This window comes from Saccoglossus kowalevskii, chromosome 5, assembly GCF_978046115.1.
Source record: "Saccoglossus kowalevskii chromosome 5, keSacKowa6.1, whole genome shotgun sequence".
Taxonomy (NCBI): domain Eukaryota; kingdom Metazoa; phylum Hemichordata; class Enteropneusta; family Harrimaniidae; genus Saccoglossus; species Saccoglossus kowalevskii.
In genome coordinates this window covers 35,402,552-35,417,871 of record NC_140645.1, presented here as the reverse complement: position 1 = coordinate 35,417,871, position 15,320 = coordinate 35,402,552, and the positions used below count along the sequence as shown (strand labels likewise).

Genomic DNA, 15,320 nt, shown 5'->3' with positions numbered 1-15,320 from the left:
ACATCCTCAAACAAAAGAATAGCAAAAAGAGGCCACAAGAGGGCAGTGAATTACAAATGGATTAGAATTACATTGCCATAATGCATGATAATAGTCTCACTTGGAGAATATTTATGTACATTTCATTTTTTTTTTTGAGGATTTCAACAATGTACAAATGTTTTTGCAGAAAAGTACAAAAAAATAACACAAATACAACATCAAACATGCTATTAATTACTCTCACTCAAGCAGAACAAGTTCCAAAATGCTGAAACTGCACACACATTATTACTAAGGGGTAGGAAATAAAGACTCAAGCTTTAATACCTGCACTAGACGACCTCGCTGATTTTTGCACGGGTACTTGGAGCCTGTCTCTCTGATTGGCCGGCAAGGTATGTGATCTATCTGTTAAATCACTGTGCGAACTATGGCGGCGTTTATCACGCTCTTTGTCTTTTTTACCAAAGCTGAAAAAACGTCTTTTACTTCTATTTGGTGAGGAGCCTGTTGGTGGTTACAAAAGTTGTTACGGTGAGGCAGGGTGTTAACTAAGCATACACAAATGGATATGTTAATTATTAATAATGGAAAGCTAAACAATACAATGCGGGGGTGATCAGCTAGGTTACGGAGGGTCAAACATGCATCATGCCACACACTGGCTTAGTTACACAGATTACACAACTTAACACTTCACAAGCAACACAGCAAATTTCCCCAACAGTAGATCTATTTTAAGCAAAGGATAGAAGCTGTTCTCAACCCCATACTTATCAATATGCCATGCAAACTAGAAATGGCATATAGGTGGGTTAAGCATTATAGCCAGATACCTCAGTTGTATAGAGCGCCCTCTTGTGGCAGCTTATCAAAGCTGTCAAATGTAGTAATATACAAGAGAGATAGCAGACTAATAAGACTATTTGTATGGATATGCTACTCATTTGATGGTTTCGTCAGAACAAGTCAAACCGGTGAAAGAACACAACGTTTCACTGTTTACACTCTAGGCCAATAATGACTACTGATGACCACTCAATAGATCTTTAAGATGAATGAGTACTAATGTTTATGGAAAAAGATACCACCCTTAACTCCATTACCAATGTAAGTAAATGGAGATCAATAAAGCACAATGAACTAGTCATTTGTTTTTGTTTATATCCGGTACCACTGTGAATTGTTCGCAAACAATTGTTAACGACAATGACGACAACGACAACATACATAGTAATCACTATACCTTATTTTCATCACAGAAAAGGTAAAAAGGCACACATAGTGCATGAATTCAGTATGTTTTTTAGACACCTATTCCTAACAATAGGAATTAATTATATGTGATCTCAATTACATGTCCCAGAATTATTGCAAATTACATGGTATAAATTGAAATTCAATTACATTACATAAAAAGTTTACAGTTTTATTGGGGACAGAAAGCAGGTGGTAATCTCAGAATTGAATAAAAGTCTATAAAGTTGAGATTTTAGATTTTCTAAAACAAACAAAATGCTTTTAGATCTAACATTCTGAGTGAATTAAATCTCCATGCAGTGACTTGTAATAAGTCAGATCCAAAATAACCACATTCATAAAAGTGAAATGCCAAATTATAGGATCTTATCGTCACAAAGATGTTCACCTGACACTAGAGTGCAAACAGTGAAATCAGTCACATTGCGTTGAATCACATGTGCATTTCATGAAGATACACTTACTATTATTTGCTGTACCTAAATTACAGCATGAGAGAAAGAAAATTGAATTGACAGTTAAGTTCAGCAGAAATTTCTCATCAAATGATGACTTCAAATGATACATTCTACATCAAGGTACATGTTCGAGTGCTGTTCTCCCAAAAGTCAAGGTGCATGTCCAAGTACTGTTCTCCAAAGAGTCAGGGTACATGTCCCAGTAGTGTTTTCCCAAGAGTCAAGGTGCATGTCCCAGTACTGTTCTCCCAAGAGTCAAGGTACATGTTCCAGTACTGTTCACCCAAGAGTCAGGGTGCATGTTCCAGTACTGTTCTCCCAAGAGTCAAGGTGCATGTCCAAGTACTGTTCTCCCAAGAGTCAAGGTACATGTCCAAGTACTGATCACCAAAGAGTCAAGGTACATATCCCAGTACTGATTACCCAAGAGTCAAGGTACATGTCCCAGTATTGTTCAACCAAAAGTCAAGGTACATGTCCTAGTACTGTTCTCTCAAGTGCCAAGGTGCATGTCCCAGTACTGTTCTCCCAAGAGTCAAGGTGCATGTCCCAGTAGTGTTTTCCCAAGAGTCAAGGTACATGTCCCAGTAGTGTTTTCCCAAGAGTCAAGGTGCATGTCCCAGTACTATTCACCCAAGAGTCAAGGTACATGTCCCAGTATTGTTCAACCAAAAGTCAAGGTACATGTCCCAGTACTGTTCTCCCAAGAGTCAAGGTGCATGTCCCAGTACTGTTCTCCCAAGAGTCAAGGTGCATGTCCCAGTACTGTTCTCTCAAGAGTCAAGGTACATGTCCCAGTACTGTTCTCTCAAGAGCCAAGGCACATGTCCCAGTACTGTCCTCCCAAGAGTCAAGGTACATGTCCCAGTACTGTTCTCTCAAGAGTCAAGGTACATGTCCCAGTACTGTTCTCTCAAGAGCCAAGGCACATGTCCCAGTACTGTCCTCCCAAGAGTCAAGGTACATGTCCCAGTACTGTTCTCCCCAAGAGTCCAGGTACATGTCCCAGTACTGTTCTCCCAAGAGTCAAGGTACATGTCCCAGTACTGTTCTCCCAAGAGTCAAGGTACATGTCCCAGTACTGTTCTCCCAAGAGTCAAGGTACATGTCCCAGTGCTGTTCTCCCCAAGAGTCAAGGGACATGTCCCAGTACTGTTCTCCCAAGAGTCAAGGTACATGTCCCAGTGCTGTTCTCCCAAGAGTCAAGGTACATGTCCCAGTGCTGTTCTCCCCAAGAGTCAAGGTTCTTCTCAAGTCAGTTCTTCTCAGCAATGTTATAATTGAGTAACCCCCTTCCTTGTCAATCAATGTTCATTCCTAGTTATGCTGGTTACTGCCCTCAACCCACTGCCAGAATGTCAACATCTGGACATGATTTTACAAATACAAGTGCTGAATCAACTTTGATCACAAAGATCTAACAGACATTAGCTTACATAGTACGGGTGAAATATTTTAATAGTGACAGTCAAATAAAAGTTTTAATAATATTTAAATCTTAAATAAAAAATGTTGCCATAAGAGGGCAGCAAACAGTTTCATGGGTGTAGGCAACACTGCGACACCAGGTAATCAACATTTACACCATTATCATTTAAAGCAGGCATCACATGATACACAGCTCTACATTGCACCTTAAACCAGCAACCTCCTCCTCAGCACCATTCATAGGGTTTCCAATCGGCAGCGAACATGGCATAAAATTAACAGTTTGCTTACCTCTGGTTTTTCGGAAGCTGCCGACGGCTGTTGGTGTTGGTGTCGGACTTGGACTTGGACTGGGACTTTCATCAACAGGACTCTGAAAAATAGAATGAAAGACGAAATTTAAACGACAGTGTTTGTGTTTAATGTCTAATGTTAATTATCAGCTGCTTTACATCAGACTTGAAATTGACAGGAAGTAAACTCTGAAGTTCAATGTTACAAACTTGTGCATTTGAATGTAAACAACACAGGTGGTACGGAAAGTAAAAACAGACACATGTGAGTTTTATGTGTATAGATGGTGGTTTGAAAAATTTGTTCAAAGGGTACCTTATTTGCTCTAATAGATAGGATTATTCTCATTAGGTGCACATTCCACATTTTATCAATTGAACTTTATCAGACAAACAATGCCATGGAATGGCCTAAATGCTTATTGGAAATATTTAATTATGGAAACGAAAATGGTCATGAAGAGGTCATTATCATACACCTTGTATTGCCCAGCCTCATAATGCCATGGGAAGGGCGCCCTCACATCAGGGTAATCATTTTTTGTATCATTCCCAGCCCAGAACACCCAGCTTTCATTAATCAAAACAAAACATGTCATTTTGAAGTACATCATGTCTTTGAGGTCATGCCATGGTAAAATTGTAATTACACCAATAAAGTGTATGATAAAAACTTTGTGAACTAGATACAGCTTTTGTTGCCCTCGATTGTACGGCTTACGCACACTCACAAGCTTGGGCGCTCCTGCTCCACGACCTGGGGTCGCAAAAGCCATATCCAGTCCATAAAGAATATTCTATTCAATAAGTACACCAATTGAAACATGCCATTCAGACACACTAGCATTATTTTTCAGTAGTAGAGATGTCTTGCATTTTTTGCCATACAAGTTGCATATCCTTATCTACTATCAATCTTATCGGTTATTTAAATGAGTTCGGACATGTGAAAATTATATAATTTGCATATTTTCAGAATTACTCACTACAGTTATCAGGTTCTCATAGACAACAACATTTAGCTAGAAAAAAATTACATTAAGCAAATTAAAAAAAGAAAAGAAAAAAAAAATTAAGAATAAGCTGTTTTACCTGATCTTCATCCTTATGTTATTGTAGTTGCCATGGAATCAAAGCAGTTGTTGTTCACCATGGAAACAACATAAGGAAAATGCAAAAAGGAAACAAGACAAAATTAGCATACAGAACGGTGCAGACAACATTCCAAAATAAAAGTTAATATTTCAAGTGAGTATAAAAATTAAAATTAACAAATAGCCCCTAGAAAAAGACAGATGAATTATAGTGTAAAAAGTATCAAGCACTTTTACTGTTCTTTCAACACTTAACCATTTACAGGAGTTGTTTTCAATGTGAAATAACACTTGACACGAGATCTGAATATATGCAAGTTGAACACCATCAGTCCTTTTATGTTTGAACTGTACGAAGTGAAAACCAAAATATGCATACTATTTTTATGACAGCAATACAAAGATTTCAAAATGAGTATAAGGTTATTACGAGGATACTGCAAAGTATGCTTGAAACCAGTACAGCAGGAGTATTGATTGACTCACAGCGGAGGTTTATACATCTTTTGCTCCCAAGAATACATCATGGAAATCCAAAACATTTGGAACAGATTTAACGAGCTTCTTTGTTTGTGGCCAAACCCTGGGGGCAGTCATGTTTGTTTTTTATTGTTAGAAGACGCTTATGTGCGTAATAATTCCATATTTGAAATTTGTGTTTCCTAATATGGTAGGATTAAAATACTCAGTGCAAAACCGCAAAATTACGATGTTGCGGTGACAGAAGTATAATAATAACAATTACTTGCATGGTCCAATGACAATAATTCATAACAATGATTGAAAGTGGTACCGGTGGCTGCAACTGTTAATACACGTACATTGACATGCTTATAAGGCCTTGTGTCTGCCTAGTATACAATTCGTTAACGTAGTTTCATAAAATCACACTTTGTCTGTTATTTTGATAACAGTTGATGTGATATATAATGGTGGTGTCGCAGGCTATATTATTCAATCACCTATATAGATAATGCTAGTTCAACTCAGTCATATCAACATGCTCTATAATATTGGGTGATAACCTCATAGCACTGTAAGGTTTTTCTGAACCATGCCAGTTACACAAGGACAGAAATTTTTGACTTATTCTAGTCTATAGAAATACATCTAGACTTTTTAAAAATGTCTTCCTCCTGTATTATATTCATGATACCTAAAAGTTTCTGAAAAATTTAGTGCGTCACTGTTGACAAACTGTTTTATTTTTCAAGTGGCAGGAAAGTTTGCACATAGACGAATTACGACAACCTACTTACCACTCTCTCCATTGCAAAGCATGCTGGTATTACTCACCCTGGATACTCCCTGGATTATCAAGGTGCTTTTCTTCATTGGAGCTCGTGATCTGGAGGCAGATGGGTCTGTAAGATGTCGTATTGCGGTGTCAGCCACAGACTCAACAGTGTTATTGACGTGTGATAATTCTGTACATTTAATGAGATTTGAAAAACTTGAATCAGCACAAGCCAGTCAGCATGCACATACTTACTAAACCAATCCACTTGATTCAATCGGCAAGCGATTAATGACTGAATCTTTTAGTACAAGCTAGTACAACTTCCCCATTTATAAGTCATTTTAGATTTCCTCTATCTATGAATCATTTAACATTCTCCCATTTATCAACTAATCAGCTTTCTCCAATTCATCAGCCAATCAGCTTTTTCCAACTCATCAGCCAATCAGCTTTTCTCCAATTCATCAGCCAATCAGCTTTCTCCAATTCATCAGCCAATCAGCTTTCTCTCATTTATCATTATTTGTCAATTCTTAAATTTTCTCACTCTAAAAACACAGTGTTTCATACTTAAAAATCAATTAGCTACTCAATTATACATTCTAACAAAAATCGCAACAAAATTACACTTTATATAGTCTTATTGAACCTAATTTGAATGCAATCTTGCACTTCAAATGAACCAATCAGAACAATCAACAAGATACATCTGATTCAGTTGAATACTGTTTGACTTTCTTTCAGAACCAATCAGAGCCATCAGTGCACTGCCACAGATTACCTACGGTAATACTCACACTCACATGCTGACTAAAAGTAATAATGCAAGCTAAACTATTTTTCATTTTTAAGCTAACCAATCAGAGCTTACATCATAATACATCCAAGTTCTAATGAGTTATTCAAATTATCTAATCACACATGTACATGATTTTAGTAAATAAATGCAATTAGTTAATTGAGAGCATCTAAATCTATGAATGGCATTGGGCTTTTTAATTTTACTAATACGTCAAAAACAAAACTAAGTTAAGCTTCAATGAGCTATACAAGTCCCATAATTAGTTAATTGAGAGCATCTAATTCTATAAATGCCATTGTGCTTTTTAATTTTACTAATCAGTCAAAAAAAACACCCATAAGCTATACAAGTCGCATAGACACAACTATTGCAAATACATGTATGGTACATACACATGTGACAGACAAATATGAAAGCTAAAATTCCACTCACCATTATTGGGTGCAGAGAGTTGTCCATCATTCACATCGGGAGGTTTCAGTTCATTACTGTTGGTGACGCGATCACGAGCTGGTGACACTGAGCGGGCACGGCGGTTATACTGATCGTTGTAGTCAGCTTTGGTTATTTTTGATGGAGCTTCTGTGAAATTATAGACAAGTCCATTCATATTTTTGTTTAGCATAGTTGTAACGTAATTGAACAACATACAGTGTACATTGTAACATTTTCAAATTAATTATGAACTTACAGCCATAGAACTGAATAATTTCAGAGCAATAAATATTAATTTATTCATATCCAAATTCTTAGTGTTCACGAAATGAATATTGATTACATTTTCATTAAAAATTTGCTAAATCAAATTTGATCCAAATATCAGATTGCATTTGTCAATGTACTTTGCAAGTGTTCAAATTTTGACAATTTTTTTATAAGTGTAAATTACTTTTCTTAACTTAAGTTAAAAGCAATTTACTTGCATGCATGGGCTGACAAATTAAGCATATTGGTAACTTTCCACCCCTATAGATAGAATGGTATAGTCCAATTGTGCACATAACAATGGGGAATACCAATCTAAACAGGGTGGAAAGTTTTATTTTATTACATGTGATGTGTACATGGTATATGTAAGACTTCTCAACCGATGAGTATGACAATGTCCACATATTAATGTCAGGATATGATATGGTTAAATTATTAAATATTTCTATATATTCCACTGAATGATATGAATATCTAAACAGCGTATCACTGCAAAGGATGTGCAAAGAGATCCACTCTCAATGATTCTATGTTTTAATACATAAAAGTTCATTAGCATGTCATAATTTATCAACTATCTGATTAAAACCTGTCATAGCAAGTGATTTGTGACACTTAATTCAGAGATCGATGGTGCACATTGCCACAAATTTTATCTACTCAAATGAGTGTGTAAATTGCATTCAAGTAGGTTTTCTCTAAAGGAATTTGTCAACCAAATAGAGTGTGTGTCTACAGAAAAGTAGTCAGTAACACAAGTTCTGATTGGTTAGAATGTGATTTCAGAGTCTGTAACACAAGTTCTGATTGGTTAGAATGTGATTTCAGAGGCAATAAATAAGACAACCGTAAAATTTGATGCGAGTCTCTACCTGCATCTGGTTTTGCATGTAACCATGGGAACTACATTTATTTCCAAGCTACTACTGAGCAGCATAGAACTATATTGAGTCAAAGTAAATATACATCTAATTTTCATGACATGAAATTTAAATCAGAGTGGAATGTTCATTGCATACCCTGATTCAGTTACATGATCATCATCAAACATTACACAAACAATAACAACATTACCAATATGCAAATGTATGCAAATTATAGCACTGGTAATTAATTATTCATTAGGTGAATAGGTGAATGAGTTAATGTGTTGTAATGCATGGTATGTGCTTTACATACAGTAACAAAAACAATTTGGTGCACAGTAGCGCTCAGTACCACAGAGTTATTACGTATCGTTACTAGACAGAAGACATACAAGTGCACATTACCAAGCTAAGCTGAACATCCTGAACGATTTGGCTTTAAGTAAATATTTCATAAATGGAAACTGCATTCATTTTCCAACAGACTTAAATGTACAGATTTCGTGCCAGGCTTGGGAATTAAAAAGACTCAATTTTTGTATTTTTTAACTTTCTTAGCAACTACAAAATTCGGTATCATTGATTAAGTCACTGCGGAGACAAAATTTCTTCTATATAATCTACTCATTATATATACCCTTATACTGCATCAAAAAGCAAAGGTTTGCATTAATAAGAAAATCATATCATCTAATACCTGAATAAGTGTGCCATATTAAGTGTTTTTTATATTCTTACAAATATTTACAGTAGTTATAAGGCTATGAGTTAACATGTGTAAGATTATTTGCTTAATTAGAAATGCACATAAATCTAAAATGGAATTTATTCTACACTCAATCATTAAATTAAGATTTAAGTTTGACACACAAATAACTACACCTGTGTCAGGTACATAGAGGCATGTGTTACTAATAAAGTTGTCAAAGAGTCTATCACTGACACACAAATTATGTGAAATATGCAGTAGATAGGATTTCAACTGACATACATATTAAAGAATTATTGCAATCATCTGAGTAAGTTCTTCATATCACCTCCATGTGCGGCTGGCATCTGCGTTTTATTTACTGGCATATCATTTTAAATGTGGAATGGGAAGAGAAATCAATCATACCCATCTCAAACTGTATTCTATTTGTTAGTTTTAAAGCAACTTTTCATTCAAAATACACAAAATCTGTCAACTATTAACTATTTAGGGAATATAATTATAACTAAATTTAAGCTTTATAACTAGCAATATAACCCTAGCTTTGACACCTTAATTAGTTTAATGCACATGTAAAACATCTATTATTATTCAGTTACACTATTAAGCAAGATACTGGCTTCAATGATGAATGAAGAGGAATGTGCCAAGTATATATTGCCCTAAAGCTTGTATCTCTGCAGACACACAATGCACACTAATACTAGCAAATTCTTGCCTGGAACGTCTATAAAGTAATCTGTGATCTCGGCTTAACGCCATGAGGTTTAAATGCATAGAACACCCAAGAAAGAAGAAAAGAACAACAGAAAATTTGTTAATAAACATAAAAAGATGTGCAATAACGAAAAAGTGAAATAATAACTCCCAGAAAGCTTCTCACCTTCCCATAAAAGCACATGTTTTAGTACAACAACATTTATTGGTCAGTTGTTTAAAAAGCTTACATGGTGAGTTGTGGTCACATGACTGTTAGCCATGTGACACACATCACCCATATAATTGGACATGACAAAAAACGGGAAATCACCACCAAGGAATTTAGAGCCAAGTTCAAAAACAGATGAAAAGAAGTACATGTAAAGAAAATAAGTGATAATTCATATTCACTTTGTTTTGTCAAGAAAAATAACTAAATTAGATATGGAAGACTGAAACTGAAAGGTCAATGATTTTCAAGGAATATCATAGCTGACAAAGGTTAAAAGGTTGGCAGAAGGTTATAAAATTCATGGCAGAAAAGTTAATGGTTAATGTCAAGAAACAGGATACCAACATCATGGCCAAATAAAGGTCATAGGTTAACTTTGAAGCAGAGGGTACAAAGCCAATCACGGATGACAGAAAGTTTGAAAGTTTATTTCAAGGCATAAGGTTCCAAACAAAGCAGTGAATCAAAGCAGAAAACTACCAAATTCATCATAGGTAACGGAAAGGTCGCGGGTCAATTGAAATTAAAAATTACTATTTAAACCTAATCATAATTGACGAAAAGATCAAAGCACACCAACTTTAAGGTCAAAGATTGGAGCACTAAATCCATCATGGAAAAGCAAAGGTCAAAGGTTAATTTTGAGGCAAAGGTACCAAATCTATCATAGCTGACAGAGGGAAGTACATAATTTTTACCGTGAGATATTGAGTGAGAGTTTATCGGGTGTAATCTTAGTACAGTCACAGTGAGAAGTAAACATAAAAATTATATTTTTTTTTGGAAAATTATATAAGTGACTTACACTTGAATAGCAAAATAAGATGTTTTTAAGCAAAGGAAAAGTACAGAATTTATTGTATTATCAGGGAGTGATTGAATAGGTAGCAGCAATGCAAGGCCAGATTGGAAACAAGGCCTACCATTCAGAGAGGGCCCACTTATCTTCCGATCCTTTGACAACTTTGGGCGTGATGTGGTCGTGGTTACTGTAGTGATGACAGTTCCTGTTGGGGTAACTGTTCTCTCAGTTTCAACGTTCTTTGTGGGCGTACCTGGATACTTGGATCGTAGCGGCGATGGCTGAGGATACATCTGATTGGCTGTTACTTGCGCTTCAGCGGGCTCCATGAACAGAAACTATAAAAATAAATTTAAATTTAGTTAATCAACAAACATAAAGAAAAACTTTCCTTTCACTTTTATTTTTAACAAATCGCCTTTCAATAAAAAATTTCCATTCATTCTGTCTATCCATGAAAGCAAGACATAGTCCCAGTATGTGCTTGATAATTTTAAATTTGATGATAAAAAACCGAATGAAAGAAGAGCTATTCAGGTTAATAAGGTAAAACAGACAGACAGTGTAAACTGTAATATTCTCGTACTTACCTCCAGGGTGATGGATCCTGACACATTTCCATCTTGAATGTTGTTTCCTTGTAATGGAATTATTTGACGAGTGCTTGGGTTACGACGTAGTGACTCCAAAGACACAATGGCACCACCAAGGCACTGATCTGAAAAATATAATTATTTAGAAGAAAATTAGTGTAAAATAGAAAGGTAGACAACTTGGAAATGCACTGACAGTTTAGAAAGCTTCAACTGCATACAGGAATGTGATAAAAACTTTCCTGTGAAAAACAAGTCATTATTCATAAGATAAGAACGTGATATGAAATGAAGATCCCATTTTAAAGTCACACAAAATTGCACAACAAATATACATTTCTATTATTTATGTAAATGAGTGTGTGAAAGAATTGTACATCTCAGCATTCATTTGTTGTTTATTGGAAAAATGGAAATAAATAATGATGTTTTTATCCTTGTGAATATGATGATACCCTCATTTTTTTTTTATATTCTATTTTTATGTTAACCACATATATAAATACATAAAATCATCCCATCAAAGGAGTAAAACTTTTACAAGAAAACAATGGCAACGAGATAATTACAAGAATATGAATATAAAGTAAAAAGAAAATGCAATTTAACCAGTTCATTTCCTTGTGTGATGACACTGATTACAAATACATTATGATTGATGTAAACATGAAGTTCACAATGAATGGGATCTCCATCTTATATCATGGATATCTAAGTTGCATACCCGTAAATTATAAATAATTGAATACACTTATGTAAGCTTATGCCCAACATTGTTTCTCCAATGCATTGTACTGCATAACACAACACATGACATCAATAAATGAGAAAGGATATGAAACTATTCACCGAACACAAACGCTAACTTGAAAACAAGAGAAACAGGATGTAGTAATTGACAACACAATCTGTGCATACATTCATGCTTATTGTTGATGTAATATATACCACTTACAATACAATTATAACATTTTGGATACCATATTTAAGACTTAGGGTTTACAAGAGAAATAATAAAGACCATATTTCAGCATGCAATCATATTGAGTGGTGATGCATCTGGTCAAAGTGCTCCGTTAAATCAGTCTTTTCAATGATCAGAATCAATCACGTCTGTCATTTTCTAGAATACGATTTAGACGTTAAGTTCACTAGTTGGGCAAGATTTGAATATAATCTTGACTAAAAGCTGACTAGAAAGAAGGTTTGAGCAGCCAGGAGTTTCTTCAAAACGACTGCCAATCAAATGGTTTATTGAAATTGAACGATTGATATCATTATAGAGTGTTAACATATCCAGTAACATTTATAATGTAGTAAATGTAAATTATGACATAAATGTAAATGGCGAGCCATTCAAATTACATTTCCCATTACCTGCTGAAAAAATCTTAACTCATCACACAGATTTGTTTAAATATATATTGTTTAAATATATCCTGATTTAAGCTTTTCATCTTTTGGTTGGAAATGTGACAATAATGCTTAAAAATGGGTTTTATTAATATTAAAAACAGAGTGTATCAAGCAAGGTACATGCAGGCTGACTTATGGGAGATGCAAGCGTGAGGGGCAGGAGCTGGCAATGTGAAAACAAAAGAGATGATAAATGTTGTCACTTGGGGGCATGCTACTATGCATATTACAAAGTTAACGACTGCAATCAGACAAAAAATAGTTGGCAGTACAAATGCACAATTTCAAGGAATAAACAGACAGAAATATCTCAAAGCGGTGCGAGACATAGACTAGGAGGTATTTTAATACTTAAACTTGCCATAACGCGTTGTTCTTTTCCGAATATAAAGCTTAGTACGAAGCCTTTCCAACAAAGCCAAAGAAACAGTAGTGTAACCTAGGAAGTTATCTACAGCAAAGCAAGTCAAGTTAATATGGTAAGACAGAGAGGAGGGAGCTATAGGTGTAAGGAAGAATCTATGGAATGAGGTGATGTCGATTACAGACAAGAAAGATACAGTAATGTCCATTCATGGTTTTGCAACTGAAAATAGAAGTGTATTCCACATTCAACAGAACAAATTTAAAGCACCAGTTAATATAAGGGTTAGGGTTACATGAAAGACGACACATTTTCATGCATTGTACAGAGTGCATGGGAACAATATCAAACATGACCAAGCACAATAATGAGTGCTTTAAGCTGCAAATTTAAAATGAACTTGTATTTTGTTTATTGTACTCCAAAATTAACAATGGGATAACAAAAGATGGAATTTTTGCAGATTTCTTAAATTTAAATATGTGTTTTCACATCCCGTAGTTTGAAAATGCATGTCTAGAGTGCCCTGATGCTTGAAGACGTTCAAAAGTAGATGTTACCTCCCAACTAGTTTTGGCTTTGGTCGTGTTCTAATGGTGGAATTAGCAACTTTAAAAGTCTGGACTTGAATTAGGTCTTAACTGTTTAACACTTTGCATGTCTAGGTAGGAAGGGCATTATTAGTTGCATGACTTGATGTACGATGTCAGCCATGCTATTTGGAGAGGGGGCATGACCTTTGACCAGTCGTGACCACCATTTTTAATCCAATCTGGACTGCATTTAATTAACTGCAATGAAGCACCCATTAATGATATTTTCAAGACCCCTATGTCAGAATGAGCAGTGAATTAAATGCAAACCATTATGTGCACGGTCAGACATCATAACACAATAAAACATCTATTGTCTAAAATCTATTAGAGATGAGCTAAATACAACAGAATTCTGAATCAATGGATATAGGTATTTCTCATACAAGATAAAAACTCAATTAGAACATATACAAAACTATGTGTAAATTAAAAACGTCAAAAACATAGAATCCAGTTTGGTTCGTAAAAATGACAGGAGTAAATACAAGATTTAGTGGACTGTAAAATACACTGGATGTTCCATTTCTAAACCACGTATAGAGGATGCATTACCACATTGCTTTGCTGATGCCATTTTTCCCTACTGGTTTAACTTCAGTATAAAACAACTTACTTTGTGAAGATTTGTCTTTGTCCAGGACTGTAAATTTAATCACATTGGTTGAGTTGTTCAGGTCACTGCAAATAAATCGACAATATCGTCAATATCATATAAACACTGACATCAGCAATAGTACAAATATAGATACATGTAGAACACTTACAATAGAAAATGTTCATCCCAGAATGGATTGGCAGTGTTTCTCACGGATGCTGTCTTGTGTTTCTGTACGGGGTAGTCCATTTCAATCAGACAGTATGGATTACCGCATGCTAGTTCATTGCCTCCAGCTAGACCATTGGCTTTGATAACTGAAATCAAACAACCATTCAATTAATTATTAATAGGTAGTTACTGCAATTTTTTTGGTAGAAATACACCAAGTATCAAAGAAATTAGGCTTGTAGTTTTCAAGAAGTAAAAAGTTGACAACAAAAAATCACACTTCGCTTAAGAAAGTCAACAGCGAAGCTAAAAACTTTGTTATCAATAGTCGAAATAGTAAAAAAAGAATAAACAGGTAAACAGCTTCACAAAGGTTCCCTTAAAGACATTTCAAATTTTAAAACCTTACATACAAGGTATCTTTTGAGATGAAATTCAACACTTCACCATACCAAATTTTCTTCCAGGGAACACTACAAAAAATGCATTAGTATCCCAGAAAACATTACATTCTGTGATGACAGAATTGACTAAGACTTCAACCACACATACCTTTGACAAGCAGTCTTCTTTCGTGTGCACGTGGTGGTTTGGGAGGTATTCCTTGCGTAGTAGGCACCACAGGTCGACGGGTCATGTTTGCCTACAGATGAACAAGAAGCAATTGAAATTTAGAAAGTCTGCATTACACATGTACAGGTGTGTGGAAATTACGATTGTCAATTGTTGAATTAATTGGTCATACAATGTACATACTAACAAAGTTTGATGGACCAAATGCTGATTATTAAATTGCATTTATGAGTTTAGGTCTTTGGTATCTTGATGACATCTTATCGTATACTATCACATTTCTAATAGAGGTACCGTACTCGATCGCGTTAGCGCCCATGCCCGGGCAAGCGCCCACCCCCCACTTTTGCGCAATTTTTATATTTGGGGTCACATTCGGCAAAGCGCCCACCCCTTCAAAATGCAACTAATTTAAAACTTGGTCTTGCGTAACGAA

The 15,320-nt window shown here is 35.3% G+C and overlaps 1 protein-coding gene across 8 annotated transcripts in view; it reads right to left on the bottom strand.

The window, feature by feature from the left end:
• Positions 1-15,320, bottom strand: part of LOC100367954 (phospholipid transfer protein C2CD2L-like) — an 87,098-nt gene that overhangs the window by 19,369 nt on the left and 52,409 nt on the right. For 4 of the 8 annotated variants that reach the window (XM_085499351.1, XM_085499352.1, XM_085499358.1 and 1 more), the window contains 10 exons: positions 14,864-14,954; positions 14,310-14,457; positions 14,159-14,223; positions 11,167-11,294; positions 10,698-10,914; positions 6,990-7,139; positions 5,812-5,942; positions 3,420-3,501; positions 1,707-1,721; positions 310-489 (listed from right to left, as the gene is read on the bottom strand). In XM_085499351.1, the coding sequence (XP_085355477.1) occupies positions 310-489; positions 1,707-1,721; positions 3,420-3,501; positions 5,812-5,942; positions 6,990-7,139; positions 10,698-10,914; positions 11,167-11,294; positions 14,159-14,223; positions 14,310-14,457; positions 14,864-14,954 (1,207 nt within the window). The remainder of the gene's footprint in view (positions 1-309; positions 490-1,706; positions 1,722-3,419; positions 3,502-5,811; positions 5,943-6,989; positions 7,140-10,697; positions 10,915-11,166; positions 11,295-14,158; positions 14,224-14,309; positions 14,458-14,863; positions 14,955-15,320) is intronic. The other 4 variants (XM_085499356.1, XM_085499355.1, XM_085499353.1 and 1 more) reach the window with 4 other exon arrangements.